Raw genomic sequence first — 27,106 nt, forward strand, 5'->3', positions numbered from 1 at the left:
CAGTCAGTCAGTCAGCTACAACGTAGGACCAGGCACATATATGCATCTGTCCAAGTTGTCATACCTTGTTAGAACAAGATCAACACCGGATTCACAGAAGTAGTTCATTTAGTGGTGGTAGTATATAAAAGATAGGTTGTATATAAGGATATAGTATAGGAAGAAAGAAAATTATTAAGCAATTGTAATCTTAAGGTTTGAGGGAAGATTAAGAGTGTATACACCTACGTCATTGTGATCGATTCTGAGCCATGTCACACAGAGTCTCCAACCATTGGTTACGATAGTCACGCGGACCCCAACCAGGTAGTCTGCATCTGCCAACATGGCTCAGACTAGAAGTTAGTGACTTCAAGCACTGATGCCATGTTTTGGTTTGGCCGCCCTAACTCTCTTCCAACCGTCCCCAATACTAGTCATCATAGCGCGTCGTGGTAATCGGTGTTCAGGCATACGTAACACATGGCCCAACCATCTCAGTCGATGAAGATTCATCACCTCATCAACTGATTTACCATCGTTCCCTAATACCCTGCGTCTAACCTCACTATTACTTACCCGGTTATCCCAGCAGATGCGAGCAATATTTCTAAGGCATCTGTGGTCAAATACTAGTAACCTACGAGTATCTTCTACTCTTAATGGCCATGTTTCGCAGCCGTAAAGTAGAACAGAACGAACTGATGCGCAGTATACTCGTCCCTTAATTGATAGACGGATATCTCGTCTACGCCATAGGTGAGGTAAGTTGGCAAAAGCCAAACGAGCTTTTTGAATCCGTGCTGATATTTCGTCAGACACCAACCCATTAGGGCTGATCAGACTTCCAAGATAAGTGAAGTTGTCGACGCGTTCGACTACTTCACTCCCTATCCTTAGTTCGGGTGTTGACGCAGGCCAGTCCTGGAGTAACAATTTACATTTGGATGGGGAGAAACGCATCCCAAACATCCTGGCATTATTACTGAGTTCCAACAGAAGACTCTGCATTTTGCCAGCGTCTTCACCAAACAGGACTATGTCATCTGCGTATTCTAAGTCGCTTAGTGGTCCCCCTGGTAGGAGATCAATTCCTGTAGATTCAGTCGAAGACAGTGTTATTTCCAGCAACAGGTCTATAATGAAGTTAAACAAAAATGGGGATAGTGGACATCCTTGTCGAACACCACTTGAGATTGTAAAATCAGATGACAGTTCGTCGTAAGCTCTCACTCGACTGGTAGTGTTCGAGTAAAGAGCCTTCACACGGTTTGTGTACTTCTGAGGTACGCCTTTCAATGACAAACACTGCCACAAAACCTCTCGGTCTACAGAGTCAAATGCTGCTTTCAAGTCAAGAAAAACTATCATTGTCGGACACCGATAAGCGTGTCTGTGCTCTAAGACCTGACGAATAGTGAATATGTGGTCGATACAGCCACGACCAGGTCTGAAGCCAGCCTGATTTTCTCGTGTTTGCAGTTCACGAGTCTTAGTTAGGCGCCCGATAATTATTGAGGCAAGTATTTTAGATGCTATGTTAGTCAGACTAATCCCTCTATGGTTATCACAGGATGATTTTGACCCATTTTTATATATTGGGACAATCAGTGATTGTGACCAGTCGGATGGGATTACATCCGTCTCCCAGATTTTAGCCAGAATATTAGTCAACCTAATCGCTAAAATTGGACCACCATATTTAAAGACCTCTGGAGCCAATCCATCAGGACCAGCTGCTCTTCCTCGTTTCAGATTACCTATAGCCTTTTGAACTTCAAGTAGGGTCGGGGGGCCTACTTCAATGTTCCATTCAGGTTTTCTAGGAATAGTGGGTAGTTGTGCAGTAGCTGAAGGCCAGCTAAACTGCTCCTTAAAGTGTTCCGCCCATCGTTCTAAACGTTTGGGTTGAGAGCAGATAAGGGTTCCGTCTTTTTCCGAGATTGTCTCACTTACACTTGACTTCTTAATTCCGGTTTCTTTTATTAGTCTGAATAGTTGCCTGGTGTTGCCTACAGCCGCTGCCTTTTCCATCTCTTTTGCTTTCGTTGCCCACCACTGCTCACGATCGTTCCTTAGACTTTTAGTTAACCTAGATCTAATTTGTTTACGCTCTTCGTCATGTTCAGAGCCTGATGGGATGAGTTTACGCGAATCCATCAGTGAAATAGACTTAGAGGAAATCCACTGGTTTTTTGGAGCCCTATGGTTTAAATGACTAATAGATGTTACTGCTGTTTCCACAGCTGTTCGTATGTCTTTCCAAGCAGCATCTGGGTCAGTCTCGTTTACAGAACTGCCTAGATGTGAACTCAGTTGTTTCTGGAATTCGCATTTGGCTTTCTCGTCCTCCACTTCAATCCTAATGGGTCTTCTTAGTGTAATTTTCCTGCGTCCATTGAGGCGCAGACAAATGCGCGCTCGTATTAAAGCGTGATCAGAGTCTAAACAAGTATTCCAATACGAGCGACAATCTTCTATTGAGCCTCTCCAACGATGACTGATGACAATATGGTCTATTTGAGTCCATCGTTGGTTTGGTGCAGGTGGTCGCCATGTTAGACGATGTCTCTCCTTATGTTTAAAATTAGTGCTTGCTAAAAATAAACGATTGTCTGAGCATAGTTGCAACAGACGATCACCATTATCGGTTCGTTGAGCCGGGATACTAAAACACCCACCTAAATGTCTTTCTGTTTGATTTAAGCTGCCTACCTGGGCATTAAAGTCACCCGCTACGACTACTATGTCTGAGCGCTTAGCTTTCTGAAGAAGCTCAGAGAGTTTTCTGTAAAAGTCATCTTTCACTTCACCATGACTGCAGTCAGTGGGAGCGTAGGCAGAAACGACGAAAAGGCAACGACGTGTGTCCCTATCCTTCCGAGTTCTTACGGAGCCATTTAGCCGGACAGCACACAGGCGACTGTCAAAGGGGATTCATTCTAATAGTGCCTGTTTTGCCCTTGTACTTAGTGCTATGCCTACACCTGCAAGTCCACGAGAACTAGCCAACGGGTCGCCAGATACACGGAGGGTGTATTTCGTTGGCTGTCCATTTTGGCGAGGTGAGGTCAAGTGAATGACCACACTAGGATCCTGTATGCGTGTTTCGGAGACACAGCATACATCAATGGTACGAGATTCTAGGGTTTTAGCTAAGGAGGACTGTTGACCGATTTGGCATAGGGTACGTACGTTGAAGGCTCCAATGTGTAGTTTGGAGCGAGGTTTTAGTAGACCTGGGACAGCTTTTCGCGCACTAGAATCGTTGGACATGGTGACACTTGAGGAGGAAACCGGAAGAGGAAGTTTAGTGTTGAAAGTCAAGGTAGAAGGAATAGTAGGAAGTGAAGAAGGAAATTGATTATGAATACAGTGGTCTTGAGTGTTGTTAGAGGTCTGAGGGCAGCTATCACTTCCCGGTTGCCCACACCGTGGAAAGATTCTTCTAAAGGTACCTGAAAAGGAAATTGTGTTAGAAGTGGTCTTAACGACCTGAGAGCGTGACCGCAGTGCCCAAGGGACAACTGCTTGAGGTCGGTCACACACGACCTTTTTGTGGGTAGTTTTTGTGTTAGCTCCGTTCTTCAAAGGTCCTTACCGCCGGAGACGGAAATCCGTGGGATAAGGCGAGGTGTGCATTTTTAGGGTCGACCTTTTCTAACCCCACCCCTCCTTGTGGGAAGGCAGCATCGCTGTCATGCTGGTTGTCTGAAGGAAACACCTTACTGCCGTCACACCTCTGTACAGTCGGCAGTACGACTTCGCCTTCGGACCTTGTGTTTGCTGCTTTTAGTCTTACCGCTCTTCAACCGACCTGTCTGGCATGGCAGGACCTTGAGGAACGATTGTTTCAGCCAGTGTAGCTTGATTGGTTCATCACGATAGGCAAGCCCGACCACCACGTCAAGGTAGCAGCAACGATCGGGATCCAGTTACCTAGCAATATTAGAATGTATGGTATATAGAAGGTTCGTTGAATTTGCTTAATTGTGGTTGACATGTACTCACTTTGGATAGATAACTGCTAAGAGCCAGGAATGTGTAAATGTAGCTTCTGTGCATCTGATGAGTTCATCATTTTATGTAACTACTAGAGATTAAGTATCACCAACAGATTCTAATAACAATAATTTATTCATGTGTTTGAAGTAAAAAATATGGTATGATTCCCTCAAATCTTGCGTAGGTTAGCTTCGTTATTAACTGTTGGCAGATGCAGACTACTTGGTTGGGGTCCGCGTGACTATCGTAACCAATGGTTGGAGACTCTAGGTGACATGGCTCAGAATCGATCACAATGACGTAGGTGTATACACTCTTTATCTTCCCTTAAACCTTGAGACTAAAATTGCTTCATATCTCTCTTCCTTCCTGTACTATATTCTTATATACAACCTATAATTTATATACTACTACCAACACTAAATTAACTACTCTGAATCCGGTGTTCATCTAGTTGTTCTAACGAGGTATAGCAACTTGGACCGATGTATAAATGTGCCTTGTCCTATGTTGTAGCTGACTGACTGACTGACTGTTAACTGTAGGGAAAATGTTCCTTATTCAGAATAAAGCATCTATTCACTGTTCCACTGTCAAATTAAGTACAATACTGATAACATGTTGATTTAATCTATTACAGGGATTATATTTAACATTCGTTAACTTGACTAAATTGATTAGAAGGGGTTTTGTGGAGATTTAGTATTTTCAATAGTTGAAAGCGTGAGTCAATTGAAGCTAGAACACCAAGGAAAACCTGAGAGCACTGGACGGCGTTTTGTCCTATTGTGGGACTTCTCAGGGGCAGTGCGCATCCACGACCCCGCCTCGCGAGATTCGAACCCAGGACCTATCAGTCTCGCTCCAGAGCACGTAAGATACATTTTAGTGGGGATTGTGGTAGTCGCGTGGAATTTAACCATTGTTTTTGTTAGATTTAGTTTGTAATATTCTCGATTCTATTGTCATTTTAGCGTTTCAGCTCAATGGTTCCGGTTCTAGACTTTCTGACCCAATACCATCCTCTTGGAGTTTCGGTAACATAATTATATCTTTAGTCTCTTTACGCAACATGTATATCCTATGGCTTGATGCATGATTTTATCCATGATTGAACTTCATTCTTCATGTTTCATCGATGTATATTTACTAAACTTTGTTTAGTAATGTTGTCTGTCTGTTTAGCAGGAACGTTGAGCTTTTTGTAAAACCTACATTCACTGATATTCATATTCCCCATCATCTTACAGACAATCAATTTTTCTCTCATTTAAACTGTGTATCTCCTTATTGTCTTTGTTATTTTTCATCATATTTGTCTAATGCTTTAGTTAAAAAGCATGATCCAGTATGTTTTATTCCAGTTTATATGTTATTAATAATTGTATATTGTTTATTTTTGCTCTTCTTAATTAGATCCTAATCGATTAAAAGAATTGCACTTACGTAATCGATTACAACCTTCACATTTACGATCAAGTTATCCAGTTGAAACTCAGGTTAGTTGAGTTTTTCTCGTTAGTTCTTCACTGTTGAAGTTGTAGAAGTGTAGATGGTAAAGTTGAATTTTGTTGTCAATCATTACAATACCCCAGGTTCAGAAATATCAATTTCTACTTGGAAGATTAAAATAAGAACCATTGGGAACCTCTTGATTTTATGCAATTTTTTTTTAACTTTTTAACTTACGCCTGTTGTACCTCGTATAGAGGAGCATAGGCCACCCACCAGCATTCTCCACCCAACTCTGTCCTAGGCAATCTTTTCCAGTTCTTTCTAGTTGTTATTCATTTTTTTCATATGTGCTTATTCCTTCAACTCCCAGGGCGGAGTTTAAATGGTCTAAATTATTTTTTCTGGTTAGCATTCTTTTAGCGAGTTAGTTTTTCTACAGGATGGGACGCCATGCCCAACCCTCCTCCTTTACCCGGGCTTGGGACCGACAGTAACTCTAAAAGAGCTGCAGGCGGAGTTGATTTTATGCAATACGGTAAAGTAAATAAAGGTTGGGACTATTATTCCTTAAGTTTTACACTTTTCCCATGACAGAATAACCCAAACTAAAGTTAGGAATTATTGCCTATCACGTTAAAGTTGAATTCTTCAACAAATGATGTACCTTTTTCATCTCCAATGTTTCAACCTAAAGTCTTCACAACTCAAACCATTTAAACATCATTATTATTTAACGCTTTTAATGCTATCGATACTACTATTATTCCTACTCTTTTTTATGTATCTTGTAAGGTTCACTTAACAGTTCTTATTTGATGAAGCAGGATTTATTCTCGGGTGAAACTGACTCATCTTAGCTTGAAGTGATTCGCTTCAGCCTCAATGCGAATGAATGATCGAAGTTCCTCCTTTTGCTGACTATCTTAGATGGTTTTATTACAGTTACATCTGTCAGTAATACATCCTGTTCCCATGCAGTTTTCTAAATGTAAACACTTCTAATTACTGAGCAATTCATATAAATTACGTTTTCCAATTTTATAATGTATTGAATTGAAATTTTCTGTATCTAATCAACCTGCCATAAAATTTACCTATATGTATATACATAAGACAGATTGCTCATACTGATATGATACTGTCTAACGAACTAGGTCTCACATTCTATCAATCAAGCTTCAATAAACCCATTAGCATGAGTAACTCGCAACGCGTGCACTGTGTTTTGATGTTAAGTGGTTGATGGTAGTTTCCAGAGTACCCCTGAACTTAGATTTTGTGCTATTTGGTCCTCATCATCAAGGTTTACCTGAAATCTTAATGTAACTGATATTCCCTGTCTGATGTGAACTCAGGTCATTCATCTTCATAGTCCGAAACGTTACTATTGAGCTAACCGAGATTTGACTGATCTATATGACTTAGTTCACTGTGTACTAATCTCATATTCAAAATGCTTTAGAGCTGTTGGGACTGTCCCCTAGTTAAATAACTTGGATATGTGGTTAGAAAAAACACCAATATTTAAAAATTTGAATTATTTGGCAAGCTGAATTATGTCTCGATTTTTCACCAATTAGCTTTCCTACCAACTTTAAGCTAAACCAGGAAATGTGTTATTGTCTATGGCAGTCATGGTCATTACGACCAATCAGAACAACTATTGATAGTACCACTGATTCACTGCGGCTAAATGTCATTTGTAAATTAGATAATTGTATTTTAATCCTCAATACAGATTGACGTACACCATTCAGAAAATCCAATGTCCCAGTCTCAATTTAGTTTATATTCGAGTGTATATGTGTTACTAATGAAATTACCACTGCATGTGAAACCTAGATTTGAAATATCTCTCTGATCGGCTTGAAACACAACATTAAATAAGCTAACCCACAATATCGTGCCACTTACCTTCATGATTGATTATATTCGATGAACACTAAAGATTTTCCGTACTATTTTGCAACCAACTCGTCTGTGTATATTGTTTCATATCCACAATTATGGAATTCCGATTTCCTCCCTCCCTTTCATTACAGGTGATCAATTCAAATGATATAGTTGGCACTTTAAGCCAAATGACTACTGACAATGTAAATCAATCACCTAATCGAATCAGAGCAAGTGGTCGAAAAATGCATCGTAATAATTCTCATCATAAAGAACCTCCTGTAAGCAATGTTAGTAACAATCCTACTGCTAGAACTGTTCCCTCTTCATTATCAAATGATTACCAAAAGAATTCGCATATCAAATCTATGCATGATAATAATTTTGAACAGGAATCAACGCCTTCACCATTAGCCGCTGGTTATCAACCCCTCCCCAAAGATATACAATCATTTAGTGAAGCGCTTATTTCTGCATCTGTGGATAGTAAAGCTATGGATTATGTATTAACTACACATCCTAATCTTATCAAGTCTGTGAATACTAATAACGATAATAATAATAATAATGGCTGTAAATCATCACACTCCTTGTCTCCCAGTATCCAGAATGTAAATATCTCAACGTCGGATAGAAAAACTGTGAGTATCTACTTTCACTATATGATTTTGTATGCGTTTTTGGTACCTGAACATCCCCTACTTCTAAAGTATCCCAATGTCTTAAACAATTATGTTCAAAGGTCACTAGATTGAGGGATATAAAATCTTTGAGTTATTATATGACTTAAGATATGCTCATTTTGAGTCCTACAACTAAGATATATCTAACACATCCTCAGACATCGCTTATCCCGATATCCGGTAATGTCTACCATAAGAATGGGTTAAAAAGACTAAAGTGGTCAAGCCGCAACATAGAATCAGTTCATAAAGTCAATGAATGTTAGTTTGATCCATGTAGAGTGATCCGAATTTCCTGAGTGGAGACCCTTAAACAATATTGTAATAAACGAACATTCAAGTGGAGAAAACCAATTTATTGTTTGGTGCACAATCATAGCTACACTTCCGACTGGTGTTACACAATACTTATGTCTGCAAACCGGAGTAGCATGCATCTCAATATGACTTGTGATCGGCTATCATCATTCTTGATCTATGTTTAACACAATTTTTATGATGACTTTGGACGGTTTTGATACTGTCAATCTGGCTGAAAATAGTAGTCACTAACATCATAGAATTAATGCTCTGTTTTGGTCTACCAGTTCGTACGTCTTGTCTCTGTTATTCTTCTGTTCATCAGGATTACTATTTGTCATAGGCGGTGGTTAGGTATCCATAATACGTTTTCTAGTTATTCAATATGATAAAAGCATGTAAATTTATCAATCGGGTTGCATTTTCTCTACCTAGTAACTTACTCCTGATCTAAATATTACTAACTAGACGACTTCACTGTATGTGATTGATGTTCCAAAGACATTTATCTGTTTAGTATCTGATTCGTAAAGTAATCTAATCTTGATTCTTTATTTAGTTGAAGGTGGTTCTGTGATTGGTGCCAATTCCTGATGATGAAAGCAACTTGTGAATTAGTCAACTCCTTTTATTTATTTATTTATTTATTTATTTATTTAAACACATATAATGGTACATAGGGGCACCAGATACATATGCGCCACACAAACCAATGAGAATGGGAAGAGAAAGGGGGAAGATGCGTATGTATAAAAGAAAAAAAATAGGATGAAAAAAAGAGAAGAGTGATGATGGAGGGAACTGAAATATAAAACCAGAAGACTCTTTCAGTTAAGCAAGTTATAACCACTCTTTATGAAGAAAGTAAAAGAAGGTTACAACAGGCTCGCCACTGGCTCCTATTCCGAGCCATATCTGATAACGTCTCTAGCCAGGGAGTCGTGAAGGACCATCAGAAGCTAGCCCTTTGCAGCTTTCTTTCATGCCACGACACCATGTCCTACACTGACCACCTCTCCGCTTTTTCCAACCAGTCCCAGCGTCGGCAAATAATGCACGACAGGGAATTCTCTGGGACGACATTCGTAGATTATGTCCAAGCCACCGAAGTCGGTGTTTCAAGATGGTGACATTAATTAAATTATCGTCTCTGCATCCGAACACACGATGCTGAACCTCTGCATCCTTACAAAATTCATTATATTTTTAATATTTTAAACTTATTATTTTATCTTTTCTTTGTGATTTATGTGTTTTGTCTTGATTTTTTTGAATTCAAAATAAGGGATTCTGTGATAGTATCCCTGATACATTTCCAAAATATAACAAAAATCATGCAAAATATGTGTATGAACTAAAAACTGATAGTGGTACCGGCGGTGGTTTATCCTCTGATAATGAAAATATGAATCCTCCTTTATCAAATATTGCCTGCCGCCGACTCACTGATGCAGATCTGTTTGTTAAACCATTGGATCCTGTTCATGTTCATCGTCATAGAAGTAAAAAAGTTGATACCTATTCTACTCCACGTACTAATGGTATTTCATCAACCAGTTCTGTACAAAGTATTGATGATCTTAGCGGTGCATCAAGTATTCGAAGTAGTAAGGTTAGCATTCTTGTGATTTCATCCTAATTCATACTTTAAGATTTATTTATGCCTCAACAGAACTTAGGAATTCGATTTCATTATTTATTATTTATTTATTTATACACATAAATATTGGTACAAGGGGGTACCAGATATATATGCGCCGCACAAATCTCATTCGATTTGTGTGAGGACTGTGATACTGCCCAGGTGCCCAAACTGAAGCAGGTGGTTTTCTTAAGGGGCCACACCCAGAGCCGTTGACCTAAAGATCTGATCCCTAAGCCAGTGGAGCATCGTAAGGAGATGCAGTCTCATGGTAGCCGGTGACCAACGATAGATTCACGCGCCATTTGTTGCCTTAGGATACTGGAGCCCATGTGCACCATTGGTTTGGAATGAAGGTTTTCCAACTCCCCTAGGTGTACTTTCCGTGTCCACCAACCCGGTCGAAGGGCCGGACATTCGCTTTTCGTCCTCTCAATTTCGTAAACAACACCTGTGGCACAAGAAGAAAGTGAGTAGGACTTCCCTGTCAGAGGCTGTATACGCGGGGCCATGTGAGAGCATTTGGAGAGGGAGAGCGGACTTTCCCCACTCTGGGCGGTACTAGGGCATTTGGGGTCTTCAATGGAATGTCGCTCGTAGGATTTAAAGCCGGCGACACCCGGTATTCCCAGCCAGTCACCCATGCAATTACTGACCGGGCCCCCCTTTGCTTAACTGCGTTGATCGGACAAGAACCGGTGCTTTCAACATAGTATGGTCTCCGACTTATTTTGAAATGATCTATCAAATGATTAGTGTGTGTAGTGAAAGCTCAGCATAGTTTTCACTTTTTCTTTAAAATATAGATTTCTCAAAAGCTTCACTGAACATATTTCATTTGAAGTGATTAGAAGATATGTTACCTGTCTTGACTCATTGCCCATCTCAACGGTACTTTTTTAAAAAAAATGTGGCATCAATCTATCAAGTTATTAAATACAAACTAAAAGCCTGTTGATTCAGGTTAATGCATTAAAATTTAAATAAACTTACTGATTCTATCAGTTATAACAAGTGTTGACATATTTCTATCAATTAATGGAAATGAAAAGTAACAAACAAACATAATGAAACATCTTTAGGCTAAGCTTATCCATTTAGTGTTAAGAATAAACGAACATTTATATGTTCATGCATTTGTTGAGAGGTTAAGTAATACATGACATCGTTTTGTAAACATTTTAAGAAATCTAACATGTAAATGACCCGTTAACCACACACACACACACACACATGTACATACATACATATACACTATTAATGACATTCAACTATCATGTCCAACATTTCAGGTTTCATGTTAACTAGAATTTATCGATGTTAGGTGGTCTGATGTAGTTGGCAATTCCTAGTTGCTGAATAATCAATCTAAAAACGGTCAACTTCTGTTCCTAACTGATATTACTTCCAAAACAAATAACTCTTAGAGATTTCGGATACTTCAATCAAACAAATCCTTTGTCAATGCCCTTCACTCAATTCCAAGTAGTAATAACAGTATCATGTGATGCGATGCAATAAAGAAACTTAGAATATTTCAAAACACGTATTTGCCACTGCTATTAACACTACTACTTAGATGGATATTGACATTTGATATAAACTTAATGTCCATAATAATGCCAGAAATGTTTTCTAATTGATTTACCTATATATAACTGATAGTTTCCAGTAATATGTGTATATTGTAGGATTGTAATGTTTACATCTCTGTTCAATGTAATATCCATACGTAATGCTGTGATATAAAAATCATTCAGCTATACCTTACATCCTATAAAGAATGAAAAAAAACGTACATTATTTGGTATTGCTTCCAAAAGGAAATGTAGAGGTAACGAACAGAGACCAGTAATAGAAAGTTCACTACATTCGACTGTAATAGTCGTCAGACGAACATGTGGTATCAAATCACTAAGTCATTGATTATATCTTATCGTTATCAATGGTTAAAGGCGCTAGATAACGCCTCAAAATTGTCTGCGATGGTCTAGATGCACTAACTCTTTATCTTCCTTTAGACCCTGAGTTTCAGAATTATTCTAGATCCGTACCTGTTCCAGTTTGCTCTTTTTGGTAAAGTTTCATGCTTTTACCTAGATTCTTTATTCATAAAATTTTCATTATCCTTCTGTAAAACATCAGAAAGATAATTAAAGCTTCACGATTAAACCATCCAGCTTTGAGAACAAAACTCAACCGAAATCGTCCACTGTCTCTGTTAGTTCTTTCCTTTATAGTCATAGTCTCTGTGTTTCATGGTTTGTAGTAGTTTGTTCCTCGATAGTGTTTATCTGTTTTATTTTAGTTTGTAATAGCTCAGAATTTCTTTGTTCTTTTTAAATCTCATTGATAATTTCACTTCATATCATTCTTCTACTTTTTCACACATACACAGAGTTCAATCGCTTTCGAAATTAAGAATGATCAAAAAGTAACTGTACGACGTTTACCAGCTCCAACTTCACAACTATCCTCTCAATATCATAATAACAATAGTGATAACAACAAATCACGAAAATTAGGACAATCAACTAAGAAATTAAATAATTTTAATTGTAAATCTGCATTTTCTTCATCTAAATTAACTAGAACAACCACTAATACTTCAACTCCATTAATCCCTCAATGATTTCTGATGGTCAACAATGTACATTTTATTTGATGTAAGTGGATGTCTACTTTTATCATAATCGAAAGTTTCATGGTGTATTTTTAATTCTTTAATGAGAAATCGTAGATTCTGAATATATTGATCTTTGGTCTCGTACAGTTTCTGACTTGACTATGTCAATGTTGTCACCTGTTATACCTGAACCCCATTTTTTAATATTTTTGATGAAATACTATAATTTATGTTATATCAATGAGTATCGAATCAAGATACAACATTAACCTGTTTAAGTTACATATGTGTAGTGAGATATTTTGTCATTTCTCACTTCCTTCTAACTAATCTGTCTTCATACCATGGTGTGTGCTACTGATGTTGACAGATGTAAGTAGTATGTATCATCAATCGAAAGTAAAATGCTCGAAGACAGAAGGTTCGGAAGATCTAAGAAAAGAGAACTAGAACAAAGAATGATTGATGTGGAAACGAAAGAACAATGAAGTTTGAAGGGGTTTTGTGGAGATTTAGTATTTTCATAGTTGAAAGCGTGAGTCAATTGAAGCTTTTTATTTATTTATTTATACACATAAATATTGGTACAAAAAAGCACCAGATAAATATGCGCCTCACAAATCTCATTTGGTTTGTGTGAGGGCTGTGATACTCCCCAGGTGCTCAGACTGAAGCAGGCGGTTTTCTTAGGGAACCACACCCCGAGCCTTTGACCTAAAGGTCTGATCCACAAGGCTATGGAGCATCGTGAGGAGATGCAGTCCCATGGTAGCCGGTGACCAACAGTTTGTTCATACGCCATTTGTTCCTTTAGGATACTGGAGCCCATGTGCACCATTGGTTTGTAATCAGGGTTTTCCAACTCCCCTAGGTGTACTTTCCGTGTCCACCAACCCGGTTAAAGCTGTGGACATTCGCTTTTCGTCCTCTCAATTTCATAAAGAACACTGATGTCACGAGAAGGCAGTGAGTAGGACTTCTGTGGCAGAGGCTATATATTCGCGTGGCCATGAGAGAGCATTTGGAGAGGGAGAGCGGACTCTCCCCACTCTCGACCGTACCAGGGCATTTGGGACCACCATGGAAAACCTGGAAGCACTGGACGGCCGTTTCGTCTTATTATTGACTCACGCTTTCAACTATGAAAATACTAAATCTCCACAAAACCCCTTCTGATAATTAATATAACCATATGCTCACTAGTGACTGACATAGAGAAGTACATCCAGGAGTTCTAGTGAAAAGCAGTGACCAGTGGAGTTCAAACCACGTCTTTTGTGAGATAGAAACTCACTGAATACAATTGGTGAACGGTCGCTCAACTTCGTCGATCATTCGAAGATAGACATTAAAACCGTTGGATGCCAGCTCAGTGGTCTATCGGTTAAGTGCTCTTGCTCGAGACTGGTAGGTCCTGGATTCGAATCCCGCTCGCCAGGCGGGATCGTGGATGCGCACTGCTGAGAATTCTCATATTAGGACGAAACGGTCTTCCAGTGCTTCCAGGTTTTCCATGGTGGTCTAGTTTCAATCGACTCGCGCTTTCAACAATGAAGTTTGAGTTGATTGATTGACATTTTGCAAACGACATATTTACTGTATGGCTCTCAGATTTTACTAAGATGTTAACTATTCTTATTATTACTGTTAGCATCAAGTATTCCGTAATTGCTTTGTGTATCATTAATCATAATCGTAATTCATGCTTACATGCTAAACAAGTCATATATTTTTATTATTTTTGTATTTAGATACTTTTGTGATCTGAATTGTTCACCTTGAACCGCGAAAAATAAGCTGGACAAGTATCCTTATCAACATCATCATCTTCATCTAAGAAGCTATTCATTTTCTTCTTCAATTTCCTCATTGGAATGCATTCCAGTGAACACACTTACCTTCTTTGTTTTTACATAACTCAGACATACATGCACACTATTTCATTGTTCCTGTACTTCATAAACCTTAATGGTACTTCCTATTCCACAATCTCCTTTAATTAATTTCTTCAGATTTTTTTGTACATTCGATTTCGTTTCTGTACTTACCTTTTTTCATCTTTATTCTATTGGTGTTGAATACTGTTGAATCTTTCATTTTGCCTTCGTTATCATCAACATGTTTGTCTAATGCCTTTATTAGTTTATTTTTTTACAGAATTTTTAGTGTGTACACGAAGGGAGAAAACCAAAACAAGAAACCGTATTAGCTGATCCCGGTTCTTTATATTTTTTTCCTTTTTTTAAAAAAAAACTATTTTATTCTACAAATAAAAGTTAGATATTGTATAGTTGCTGAGTGAAAACAAACATAATTTCAAGAATATATAGTTTTTACAATAAAAGTGATTGTTCCTCGATTCAGATGACCAACATTGAAGAATGATGATGGAATTAAGCGGAAAGTCGAAATATTAGTGATAGCCAAATTTATATTGCCCAAACTGAAGCAGGTGGTTTTCTTAGGGGACCACACCCGGAGCCTTTGACCTAAAGGTCTGATCCACAAGGCAGTGGAGCATCGTAAGGAGATGCAGTCCCATGATAGCCGGTGATCAATAGTTGGTTCATACGCCATTTGTTTCTTCAGGATACTGGAGCCCATGTGCACCATTGGTTTGGAATGAAGGTTTTCCAACTCCCCTAGGTGTACTTTCCGTGTCCACCAACCCGGTTAAAGCTGTGGACATTCGCTTTTCGTCCTCTCAATTTCGTAAACAAGGGTAATGGCACGAGAAGGCAGTGAGTAGGACTTCTGTGGCAGAGGCTATATATTCGCGTGGCCATGAGAGAGCATTTGGAGAGGGAGAGCGGACTCTCCCCACTCTCGGCCGTACCAGGGCAAAAGAGTGTATACACCTATGCCATTGTGATCGATTCTGAGCCATGTCACCTAGAGTCTCCAACCATTGGTTACGATAGTCACGCGGACCCCAACCAAGTAGTCTGCATCTGCCAACATGGCTCAGACTAGAAGTTAGTGACTTCAAGCTCTGATGCCATGCTTTGGTTTGGCCGCCCCTAACTCTTTTCCAACCATAAGTGAAGTTGTCGACGCGTTCGACTACTTCACTCCCTATCCTTAGTTCGGGTGTTGACGCAGACCAGTCCTGGAGTAACAATTTACATTTGGATGGGGAGAAACGCATCCCAAACATCCTGGCATTATTACTGAGTTCCAACAGAAGACTCTGCATTTTGCCAGCGTCTTCACCAAACAGGACTATGTCATCTGCGTATTCTAAGTCGCTTAGTGGTCCCCCTGGTAGGAGATCAATTCCTGTAGATTCAGTCGAAGACAGTGTTATTTCCAGCAACAGGTCTATAATGAAGTTAAACAAAAATGGGGATAGTGGACATCCTTGTCGAACACCACTTGAGATTGTAAAATCAGATGACAGTTCGTCGTAAGCTCTCACTCGACTGGTAGTGTTCGAGTAAAGAGCCTTCACACGGTTTGTGTACTTCTGAGGTACGCCTTTCAATGACAAACACTGCCACAAAACCTCTCGGTCTACAGAGTCAAATGCTGCTTTCAAGTCAAGAAAAACTATCATTGTCGGACACCGATAAGCGTGTCTGTGCTCCAAGACCTGACGAATAGTGAATATGTGGTCGATACAGCCACGACCAGGTCTGAAGCCAGCCTGATTTTCTCGTGTTTGCAGTTCACGAGTCTTAGTTAGGCGCCCGATAATTATTGAGGCTAGTATTTTAGATGCTATGTTAGTCAGACTAATCCCTCTATGGTTATCGCAAGATGATTTTGGCCCCTTTTTATGTATTTGGACATTAAGTGATCTGACTGGTCTGTGCTCTAAGACCTGATGAATAGTGAAACCATAACATAGCAATTATAATATTAAATGAGTTGAAAGATAAAAGTTGTAAATCATGATTTCGATGAGAGTATAACCATGTGATTACAACTAACCTTTGACTGAATTATTTCGAATTTATTGTGTGTTGAATAATCCAGTTTGATTCAACACTATTACAATCTAAATAAGCTAACTGTTATATCTTGTGGCCGAGTGGATGCCTTGCTAACGTATGACTTGATAAGACCGCCAATCAAAGAGCAGCGAATTATCGATTGGAACAGTGACACACGAAAACCGTGCGAGCAGTCGGTCCTGCTTCTGTCTAGCCCAGCCAGTTAAGTCCAAAACACCAATAACAGCCTCTGTGGTATGAATCATTGTATTTCAAACATACTGAGTTTTTATACCAAACAGACTGACCACATCGTACCAATAAAATAGAAAATAACATTTGTACAAGATTTAGCCAAATGTGGCTGTGAATAGGGGGAGCAGTAATTAATAGACTAGGTATAACTCAGGAATGGTAAATCGTACAATAATAGTCCAAGGGTCAAAATAAAGCTCACAATGAAAGGAACATGAACATGAGTAGTTTAATTATTTATCAAATATACGATAGAAATTATATGCATAATATGGGTCCATAAATGGATCCCTAAGTTACCATTCACTATTGTTATCGGGATGTAACACTCACAAAGGTTGAAGTACAATTCTTCAAGATTTATTAGTTTCTATGTTAGTCAAATAGTAAAACGGGGAGGGTATTAGAAGTATGAAATATCACAAGCTAATGAGAATTAATTTGCATTATTATTATATAGCCAGTTTAGGGGAGGTCAACAGATGGATACATTTGCTCCATTGCAACTGATCTTACCGGAATGAAATTGATTAGTTGACGAATGTGATTTTGGCTTTGTGGCGCATATGGAATATTGATCATATAAGTAGTATGTTCAGTGTAGGCAGGTAATGGACTTATATGTAAAAGGAAAGTTATATGTTTGTGCACTTTGACATAATTAACATAACTTAAAGGTTATTAGGTAGGATTGTCAAGTTATTTCATTCTTTATTAAAAGAAGTCATAGTTTCCTATGACAATCAAGTCTACCTTATATCACTTGAACAATAGGCAATGTTAGAGAACGAAGGATATTAGAGCAAACAGCTATGTTTGCTGTATGCATATGACGTGATTCTCATTTATTCAAAGAAACCTGACTTATGTATACAAAAAGAGATACATTCAACTTCTTCGTTTACCTTGGCCATCAAGATCTTAGTGTAATTTCGATAATACAGTTCAACACTAATCTACTATCCTTTCAATCTAGTTTTTACACCTATAACATTTTTCTTATTGTTAATTATACATTTATCTTTCTTAATCAGAAGGGGTTTTGTGGAGATTTCAGTATTTTCATAGTTGAAATCATGAATCAATTGAAGCTATACCACCATGGAAGCACTGGAGAGCCGTTTCGTCCTATTATGGGACTCCTCAGCAGTACTCTGGCGCGAAACTGGTAGATCCTGGGTTCGAATCTCGCGAGTGCGGGATCGTGGATACGCACCGCTTAGGAGTCCCATAATAGGACGAAACGTTCGTCCAGGTTTTGCATGGTGGTCTAGCTTCAATCGACTCATGATTTCAAATAACTTTCTTACTTTATTTGATATTCTTATTACTTACTTACGCCTGTTACCCCTCTCGAAGAAGCACAGGGCGCTCACCGGCATTCTCCATCTAACCCTGTCCTGAGCAATCCTTTCCAGTTGCTATTCATCCTTTTCATGTCTGTTTTTATTTTCCGACGTAGTGTTTTCTTCGGCTTTCCTCTATTCTTATTATTAGCAGTTTTTATTATCACAATAACTATGATACAACAATTCCTATTTTGTATTAAAATTTTTTACGTACGATTTCAATATATTGATTAGAACCCATTACCTTAGATGGGTCCTGGGTTTGAATCTCGCAAGTGAGAGGTTGTGGATACGCACTGCTGAGGAATCCCATGATAGGACGAAACGGCCGTCCAGTGCTTCCAGTTTTCCCATGTTGGTCTAGCTTCAATTAACTCATGATTTCAACTATGAAAATACTAAATTCTCTACAAAACCCTTTCTGATTTAAAATTTTTTACGTACGATTTCAATCTATTGATTAGAACCCATTACCTTAAAGTATAAAACTTTCTTACCCCTTTACTTTGTGACCCACAGAATTTTTCTAATGATGCATTTTGTTAGTATTTAAGAGTTGACTGACATGAAAATTACTATTTCCAATTTTTAAAACTGATTAATTCAAATAAAACGTTTGTATACAGATTTTAACCTTTTTGTAATAATATAATACAATGATGCTGGTGAGCGGCCTATACTCCTCGACGAGGGGTAACAGGCGTAAGTCAGTAATAATATAATAAACTGAAAAAGTATTCAGAATTGATTGACCACTGGGTGGTGGTCAATGTCATTTGTGTCAGGTCTTTCTCGGAGCAGATCGAATCCTATCGGCGAAGTTGCAATGCAGTCAGTAGTCTAGATGAATTGACGTTGTTCGGTCCATTCCATGTCCTTGAATATTCTATTACGATTTTCGGGTAGATTATTGATTATCACTATTATTATTACTGTTGCTATAAATAGCTTTATTCAGTATTATATTTTTTGTACAGTACAGTGTTCTCAGCACAAAGTATTTCAACAAGTTTCCTTTTCTTACTTCTTGATCTATCCTGACGACAAATATTGAATGGTCACTAGTTAGAATTCTTCATGTCTCTACCTGTTTCCTCTTTTCAAATTTATTTCACTGGATTATACTCCTTCAATAACATGTCCAAACCCTAATCTTTCACATGACTGCTTAAACTCTTACTATTTCTACCACTATGGGATTTGAATCGACAACTATATCTCTGTGCTAATGTGGTATGGCAACTCGAACTGATGTACGTACATACGAAGTTCTACGTTGTAACTGACTGACTGAGTTAGAAGTTAGCAGTCCAATCAATCAATTTCTAAATAGTGTGCATTCTTTTCGATGCATATTTTTAGCCACCATAATGTCTCTTATTGTATTTTTTTATAACTTGTAAAGCGAAAGGTCGTGTACTTTTCATAAACGCATAGGAATGGGTTATGCGATTAATAGACACAATGTTTTGAAGCAGGAAAAAACAGTTAACGTATTGAAATATCTAGATGGCAGGAACAGATAGCCTAGATATTCAAGCAGGCCGTCCAATGTAGATGTGTCCATTTCCTGTTTTCTCAAATAAGTATTTTGAATAACATACTAAATTATCAACCTTTCTGAAAACCATATTGAACGGTATCTATTCCATACTCCTGAATTGTTAGCTTTCCTATGGTCGAAGAATGTTCATGGCTGATGTGTGTTACGTATCACGAGGCCTACTTGAATCGGTCTTCTCTGATAATTTGATATTTATTATAGTACGCTTCAGTGCCTGGACGCTTAGATTGATGGCTTTATAAAGAACTTCGTGATTAAACGTTGGATATCACTTGGTTATAAATCTTGTGTCAACTCATCAAGTAGGGCTTCGTTTACCTTCCTTTGAGCCACTTTCTAAGTGTGAGTGCTAATGATACCACTCGGTTTCCCGAACTACGGTAGATGGCATTGGATTCGGAGTACCACCACTACAGAAGTAGGTTCATAGCTTTTCGTTGATTGCCTCAAATCATCTAACGTAGTTATCAAGTAGAGGACTGAAGTTGGAAATGGAAACCATTAAATCGTAATTCAACAGTCTAAATGTTTGGCACTTGCCTGGAGACCTATAGATCTTTGATTAACTCCCAAAGGAGTCCCAAACTAGGACGGAACAGTTATTCAGTCCTTCCTGGTTTTCAAATGTCGTTTAACGTGATGATTTTTGAATATTCTGAAAAGAAGTTAGTTTCCTTAGTCAATATGTTTTGGATTTTATTGTGTAACTTGGATAGGACAGAAATTTTCTTTGATCAGTATTAAAGTACTTACAATATTCAATTTAACAAGGTCAGAAATTAATTATAAATGTATTGAACTTTAGTATTAAAAGCTTCTTAACTACTTATCAAATCGTATAACTTCAAAGCATGAAATGACACAAGTTTTACTACAAAGAATTGACCTTACGTAATGAAATTGTCGTTTTGCAGTTATTAAAGAAACCATAAGGATAAAGTAGAAAAGTACTTTGAATAGTATTGTTTGTTTGAATGTTCCCATTGATGTTTAGCACTGCAACAGGTCAGTCTCTAATTCGCATATGTGCATACTGTGCGTATTGCCTTGATATAGCCTTAATCCACAAGCACTGTAAGCAAAGATGGATAGTGGCTATACAAATCGAAAAAAGAAATGAAACTGTTGGTTGTGTTTTAAACCAGTTGAACTTGGAAGTAGTTTAGCACAAATACGTATAACACAAATAGTATTCAAGTTCAGAACATGTGTATGCCATGTTGATTTGAGGTCCGTCGGTTAAATGTATGCACTTCTCAGTCTTGACATCCTCAACAAGACTGGAACCCAGTGTCAGACTACTGAGTTCAGATAGTCCAGACCGTTGCTGCTACCTTGACGTGGTGGTCGGGCTTGCCTATCGTGGTGAATCAATCGAGCTATACTGGCTGGAACAATCGTTCCTCAAGGTCCTGCCATGCCAGACAGGTCGGTTGAAGAGCGGTAAGACTAAAAGCAGCAAACACAAGGTCCGAAGGCGAAGTCGTACTGCCGACTGTACAGAGGTGTGACGGCAGTAAGGTGTTTCCTTCAGACAACCAGCATGACAGCGATGCTGCCTTCCCATAAGGAGGGGTGGGGTTAGAAAAGGTCGACCCTAAAAGTGCACACCTCGCCTTATCCCACGGATTTCCGTCTCCGGCGGTAAGGACCTTTGAAGAACGGAGCTAACACAAAAAGGTCGTGTGTGACCGACCTCAAGCAGTTGTCCCTTGGGTACTGCAGTCACGCTCTCAGGTCGTTAAGACCACTTCTAACACAATTTCCTTTTCAGGTACCTCTAGAAGAACCCTTCCACGGTGAGGGCAACTGGGCAGTGATAACTGCCCTCAAACCTCTCTCACAGCACTCAAGATCACTGTATTCATAATCAATTTCCTTCTTCACTTCCTACTATTCCTTCTACCTCGACTTTCAACACTAAACTTCCTCTTTCGGTTTTCTCCTCAAGTGTCACCATGTCCAACGATTCTAGTGAGCGAGTTCAAATCGTTTTATTGTTATGATATGTATTATTATTATTTGAAAATCTCTGGATCGAGTTTTAGATTTATCATAATGTTGATCTATTTGTTCAGAGTCTATGTATTAATTAAATGTCCATGTACTGATTAAATCCACTATGGTATGTCAACAGTGGTAAAATATAATTTTTTATAAATCATATGCTCATTAATAACCAACTTCAAGAGGGATTTCCAAGAGTTTTAGTTTGCAAATGTAACTGGACAAGCTCAATCAGGTCAGATGTGTGAAAAATATCATCGACGGTAAAGATGGTAGTGTAGTGTGGGTTACTGATATCCACATAAGTAGTATATGGTGATGGTCGGGCATTGAATGTATTTCAGTAGAAAATCGATAAGGAGAAAACGGGAACAGCACAAAATTGATACGAAAATGCATGAACAATCGGAGACTATGGATTGATATTTGCAGAAGAAATAGTCAAGATTGAGAAGATTGATAGTTTGTAATTTAACTATTCACTATATGGTTCTCATATTTTAATAAGATATTCTGTAATGTTATGCTTAAATACATTCGATTGTCCCCACTCGTCTTCTTGTTCACTACGGTAGGAAGCGAAGATTACATATTAACAACTATTAACTGACTCATAGGTTAATGGCGTTCGGATGGGATAAAATGTGATATTATATTTTGATTCTGTGTAATATTTGTCGCATATTCATTATTCGTTTATCTTATCTCACCATCAAAATCCCTTTTCTATGTCTTCAATTTTTCAATCACTTTAGATATTCGTTATCTAATAAACGAATCCCAATAAAAGTCAATATATAAATGGGTATATTCAATCAATAAGTCGTTGTGTTTTTTTTAGATTATAAATAGAATCTTCATCTAATAATCTCTGCATTTTGTCAAATCTCAACTTCTTTCCCTGTCTCAAGTAGTTTCCTTAGTTACTACAAATAATATACTATTTTTAGAAATTAACAGAAGTACACTCTTTGATGATTACTTGGTTGTATCTTTCCTTTATGAAACATTGATTATTCAATATTTGCAATAAACATTGGGTATTGAATGAATCTCAAAATATGTCTTATTATTATCTTGGATGAGCACTGCTGAGGAGTCCCATAATAGGACGAAATAGCCGTCCAGTGCTTCCAGGTTTACCATGGTGGTCTAGCTTCAATTGACTCATGATTTTAACTATGAAAATTATTATTATTGATTAATGAAAATATTTATCAGATAATTCTATTCAGGTTAGATCAAGAATAATTAAAAACCAAGAAGTAATAGATGTTTAATCTTAGGCAAGGTTACTTACTCTCAACCTTTCTCTTCCTCTTGTTGACCGACTGGATCATAAAGAGGTCAACATGTGGAGGAAAGCACGGGATAAAGTGGACAGGTAGGATGCAGCTGGACGATTTAGATTTCACAAATGAACTGACTATTCTATCACACATACAACAACAAATGCAGGAGAAGACGACCAGTGTAGCAGTAGCCTCAGCAGCAGTAGGTCTCTATATAAACAAAGGAAAAAGCAAGACTCTCCGATACAATACAATATGCACCAATCAAATTACATTTGACGGAGAAACTTTGGAGAATGTGGAAACTATAACATATCTAGGCAACATCATTGATGAACACGGTGGATCTGATGCAGATGTGAGGGCGAGGATCGGCAAAGCAAGAGCAGCATATTTATCTCTAGGTGACATGGCTCAAAATCGATCACAATGGTGTAAGTGTATACACACTTTGTCTTCCCTTAAACCATCAGATTAAAATTGCTTCATATCTGTCTACCTTCCTGTACTATATCCTCATATACAATCTTTCTCTTATATATTGCCACCACTAAATTAACTACTATGAATTCAGTGTTTTCATCTTGTTGTGCTAATGAGGTATGGAAACTCGGACCGATGCATATATGTGCCTGGTCCTACGTTGTAGCTGGCTGACTGACTGATGAAAATTTAGTCTTGTATATTAATTTGTTTTATCAAAAATTTGTCGGTTATTCTTGTCGCCTAGTTTAAAACACACTAAATATGTTTCATGGATTGGTTGAAGTTAGACATTGATGTCGACTCAGTAGCCTAGAGACCTATAGGTCCTAGGTTCGAGTCCCGCTGGCAAGGTCGTGGATGCGCACTGTCGAGGAGTCCCCTACCAAGACTTCCAGGTTTCCCATGATGAACTAGCTCTAATTGACTCATGAATCTAACTATTTAATATATTTCCTTAATATATGTATGTTATGTTCATTTGTTCTTAAGGAAAAGTTAGATATTGATTATGTACACAAATATTTCAATCAAGAATTCTTCCCCTTAACTATATCTAAATTGATTAAGTTAAAATGATACAAAACCAACTGTGACATTATGTAGCAAATTCCATGTGATGTATGTTCAAAGGATAGTGTGTTTATATTTAAAAGGAAAAAAAGAGGTTACGTGAAAAGTATAACAACTTCAATTGGTTTATTCAAATTCAAGATACATCAATGAGAAACATTGTCATTAAGAATATTTTACATTACTTACTTACTTACGGCTGTTACCCTTCGTGGAGGAGCATAGGTCACTCACCAACTCTGTCCTGGGCAATCCTTTCCAGTTCGTCCCAGTTGAATGTTTTACATATATAGGTCAAAATAACTCGAAAAAGTGAGAGAAAACAAATAGCGAATCTAAACATCATGGAGTGCAGATTTCATACAGAATGATCAACTTTTGGAATCTAAAGTTACAAGAAACGGTGTTTGAACCTTACTTCAGATAAGATGATGGTTGGAGGTAGCCAACAGAAAACCCTGGACCTAGGTTTCGTGCTATCTGACATTCGTCAGCAAGGTGTATCTGTAATTTTGAGGGAACTGATGCTTCCTAACGGATTCGATCTCGTGTTACCCAGCTTTACAATCTGAGACGTTGCTACTGTGCTTCAACTTATTCAAAAGAAGGCTAGATGCACACTAAATTATACTAGAGAAAGATTGACATAGGCCTCAATTATTTCGTTATCAAAGCACTAAACTAAATCGTAAACGCTTATCAACGTATTCTTATAAGGTAAACTCTATAAGGGAGTTCCGATTTCTATGAGATATCAAGTTAGCGATCCAAAAGAGTTTATCATCTAAAATAGTATTCGATTATTCAAAGAGAAGGATAGTTGAAGACTTTTAATATGAATCAATAAATTATTAATTGATAGATGAAATCTAATCATAAACTATGATCAGGTGGGGACTGTTTGCGCGACCAAACTAATGACACAAACCCCAGAATGAATCAAGGTGAAGCACTTGCCAGTAAATGAAAACCTTATTTGTTGGCTGAATTATTGACTAGCATCTGGAAGAATATCTTATGGTATCATTTGTTAAAAATGGAAACAGAAGATGTAACTAGTTGTTTACATCAGGACTTTAAATACCTCTCATTAATTGATTACTGAGTAGTGAATAATGTCACGTTTGTCTCTTCCTCTGATGCTGGACAAATACCAAGCATAAATTTACAATGTAGACACTATTCTGAGCAGCTCAGCATTGTGTATACTGTTTTGAGATATTAGATGATTGAAAACAGACGACAAGATACTTTGGATCTAGGTTTCATGTTTATTGCTACCCTTCGGCAGGGCATACTTATAACCTTGAGGTAACTGATGCTCTATTTGGGATCTAAACTTGTGTCATCCAGCTTCATCGTCTGATATGTTGCCACCGTGTTATTGTAAATCCTGTGAGAGATTACTTGTTGTCCCAAGAAATCCCTGATAACGCCTCAAACTATGAAGCTATTGCGACTGAGTAGTTTAACTTAAAATCTATCAAGAAGCATCAGATACCCGAATATTCTATGTAGACCTTGCTTATGAGTACCAACTACCAGGGAACATAGGTTCAAGAGTCTCCTGATTTCTACATTCAACAACCTAACACTTAAATATATCATTCCAATGATTCACTAGATTTTTATTTCAGATGTTCTTTGAGCTAGATAGACTTCCTATGGAACTTTCATTACTGTTCTAGATAATATTACGAAAACCTACTTCGTATGTAGGTGAACGTTTTAGTTTTTTCCACAAATATTAAATCAATTCATTCTGATAGATATCACATTAGAAACGTTTGTACACGACGTTCACCCGTCGATTCGAAAGAAAACACCATTGATACTTTCGAAAGAGACAGAATATGTAATGAATCCGGCCTACATTATCCACTGAACTCTAAGAATGTGATAACCAATGCTTTAAAAAGATGGATAGTGGCTAGCAGTGGAATCCAGTTTGACGCGCGTTTCGTCCTATTTGGGACTTGTCAGCTGGATGTACTTGCATCTCAGAGTTGATGTTCACTCTGGGACTCAAACCCAGCAGTACCTTTTGCTTCAAACGCCATCGCGTTACCCACTCGACCACTGAGTCCTGATAGCCACTTGCTTGTGCGATGGGGTGAAGTTTAAATTCACTTAGTATTGTTTGTTTGAATCTTCCCGTGGATGCGTCTTAGATTCCATTGATAGCCACTATCCATCTTTGCTTACAATGCTTTTGTATCTAGGCTATGTCGAGGAAATAAGCACAGTATGCACATATCCCAATTAGAGACTGACCAGTTGCAATCCTAACACATCGATGGTAAGATTCAAACAAACAATACTAAGTGAATTCAATAATTTTTAATTTTTCACATACTACTCATCGTATGAATCATCTGCTTTCTACTTTTATATAACTAAGCGACATTTGAAGGGATGTGATGAATTGATTATGGAGTGGAAAGGAACAAACTGGTTAAACTTTCTTCCTTTTTGTTTCCTCTTATAAAAGTACATATTGGACAATATCTTCACTAATCAATATACCTAGTCTTTTAAACTCATGAATTATAAAAGGTCGATGTATGAAGCATAATTCTTTTTAAATGGTGACTTTCAATGGAATATTTTATTCACATTTTATCCTCATTAATACACTTCAACTGAATGTACTTTCAGATCTCATCATTGATGTTCATATGGATATTCGATTATACACCTTAACCATCAAACTGCTGAATCTATGTAACGTAGGATCTCAGAAACTAAACTTAATTTCTCCGAATTGGAGATTTTGTTATATGAACAGTATTTTCTGAGCCATTTCTTTAACAAGATACCTCAATAACAAGTAACCAAGACCTCATCAATAGTTGATGAAGGAATCAGTAACTGAGTGGATAATTCGATGGCATTTGAAGCGAAAGGTACTGGATTCGAGTCCCAGAGTGAACATCAATTTTGCCCTGAAATCATGGATAAAGATTAAGAGTCTAGTTAAAAAGATTCCATTTCTTTTCGTCATATAACTACCGAATCTGTGAATACTGGTAGTTGGAATTAACATCATCAGTAATATGATAAGC

General features: G+C 37.9%; 1 protein-coding gene and 1 non-coding gene across 3 annotated transcripts in view; both read left to right on the top strand.

The window, feature by feature from the left end:
• Smp_150970.1 (putative rab6-interacting protein 2 (ERC protein 1)) overlaps positions 1-14,923 on the top strand; it is a gene marked incomplete at its 3' end in the record, with an annotated part of 47,051 nt that extends 32,128 nt beyond the window's left edge. The window contains exons 14-17 of one of the 2 annotated variants that reach the window (XM_018797499.1): positions 7,482-7,973; positions 9,601-9,927; positions 12,356-12,623; positions 14,335-14,923. In XM_018797499.1, coding sequence (XP_018652534.1) covers positions 7,482-7,973; positions 9,601-9,927; positions 12,356-12,589 — 1,053 coding nt within the window. Of the gene's footprint in view, positions 1-7,481; positions 7,974-9,600; positions 9,928-12,355; positions 12,624-14,334 lie in introns of those variants that run through there. The other variant, XM_018797497.1, reaches the window with a different exon arrangement.
• Positions 10,566-10,682, top strand: Smp_sma.5s-19.1. Its single transcript, XR_001974629.1, has one exon. It is a non-coding gene; the product is annotated as a ribosomal RNA (ribosomal RNA).
• Positions 14,924-27,106: the final 12,183 nt, after the last annotated feature.

Source organism: Schistosoma mansoni, chromosome 4 (assembly GCF_000237925.1).
Source record: "Schistosoma mansoni strain Puerto Rico chromosome 4, complete genome".
Lineage (NCBI taxonomy): Eukaryota > Metazoa > Platyhelminthes > Trematoda > Strigeidida > Schistosomatidae > Schistosoma > Schistosoma mansoni.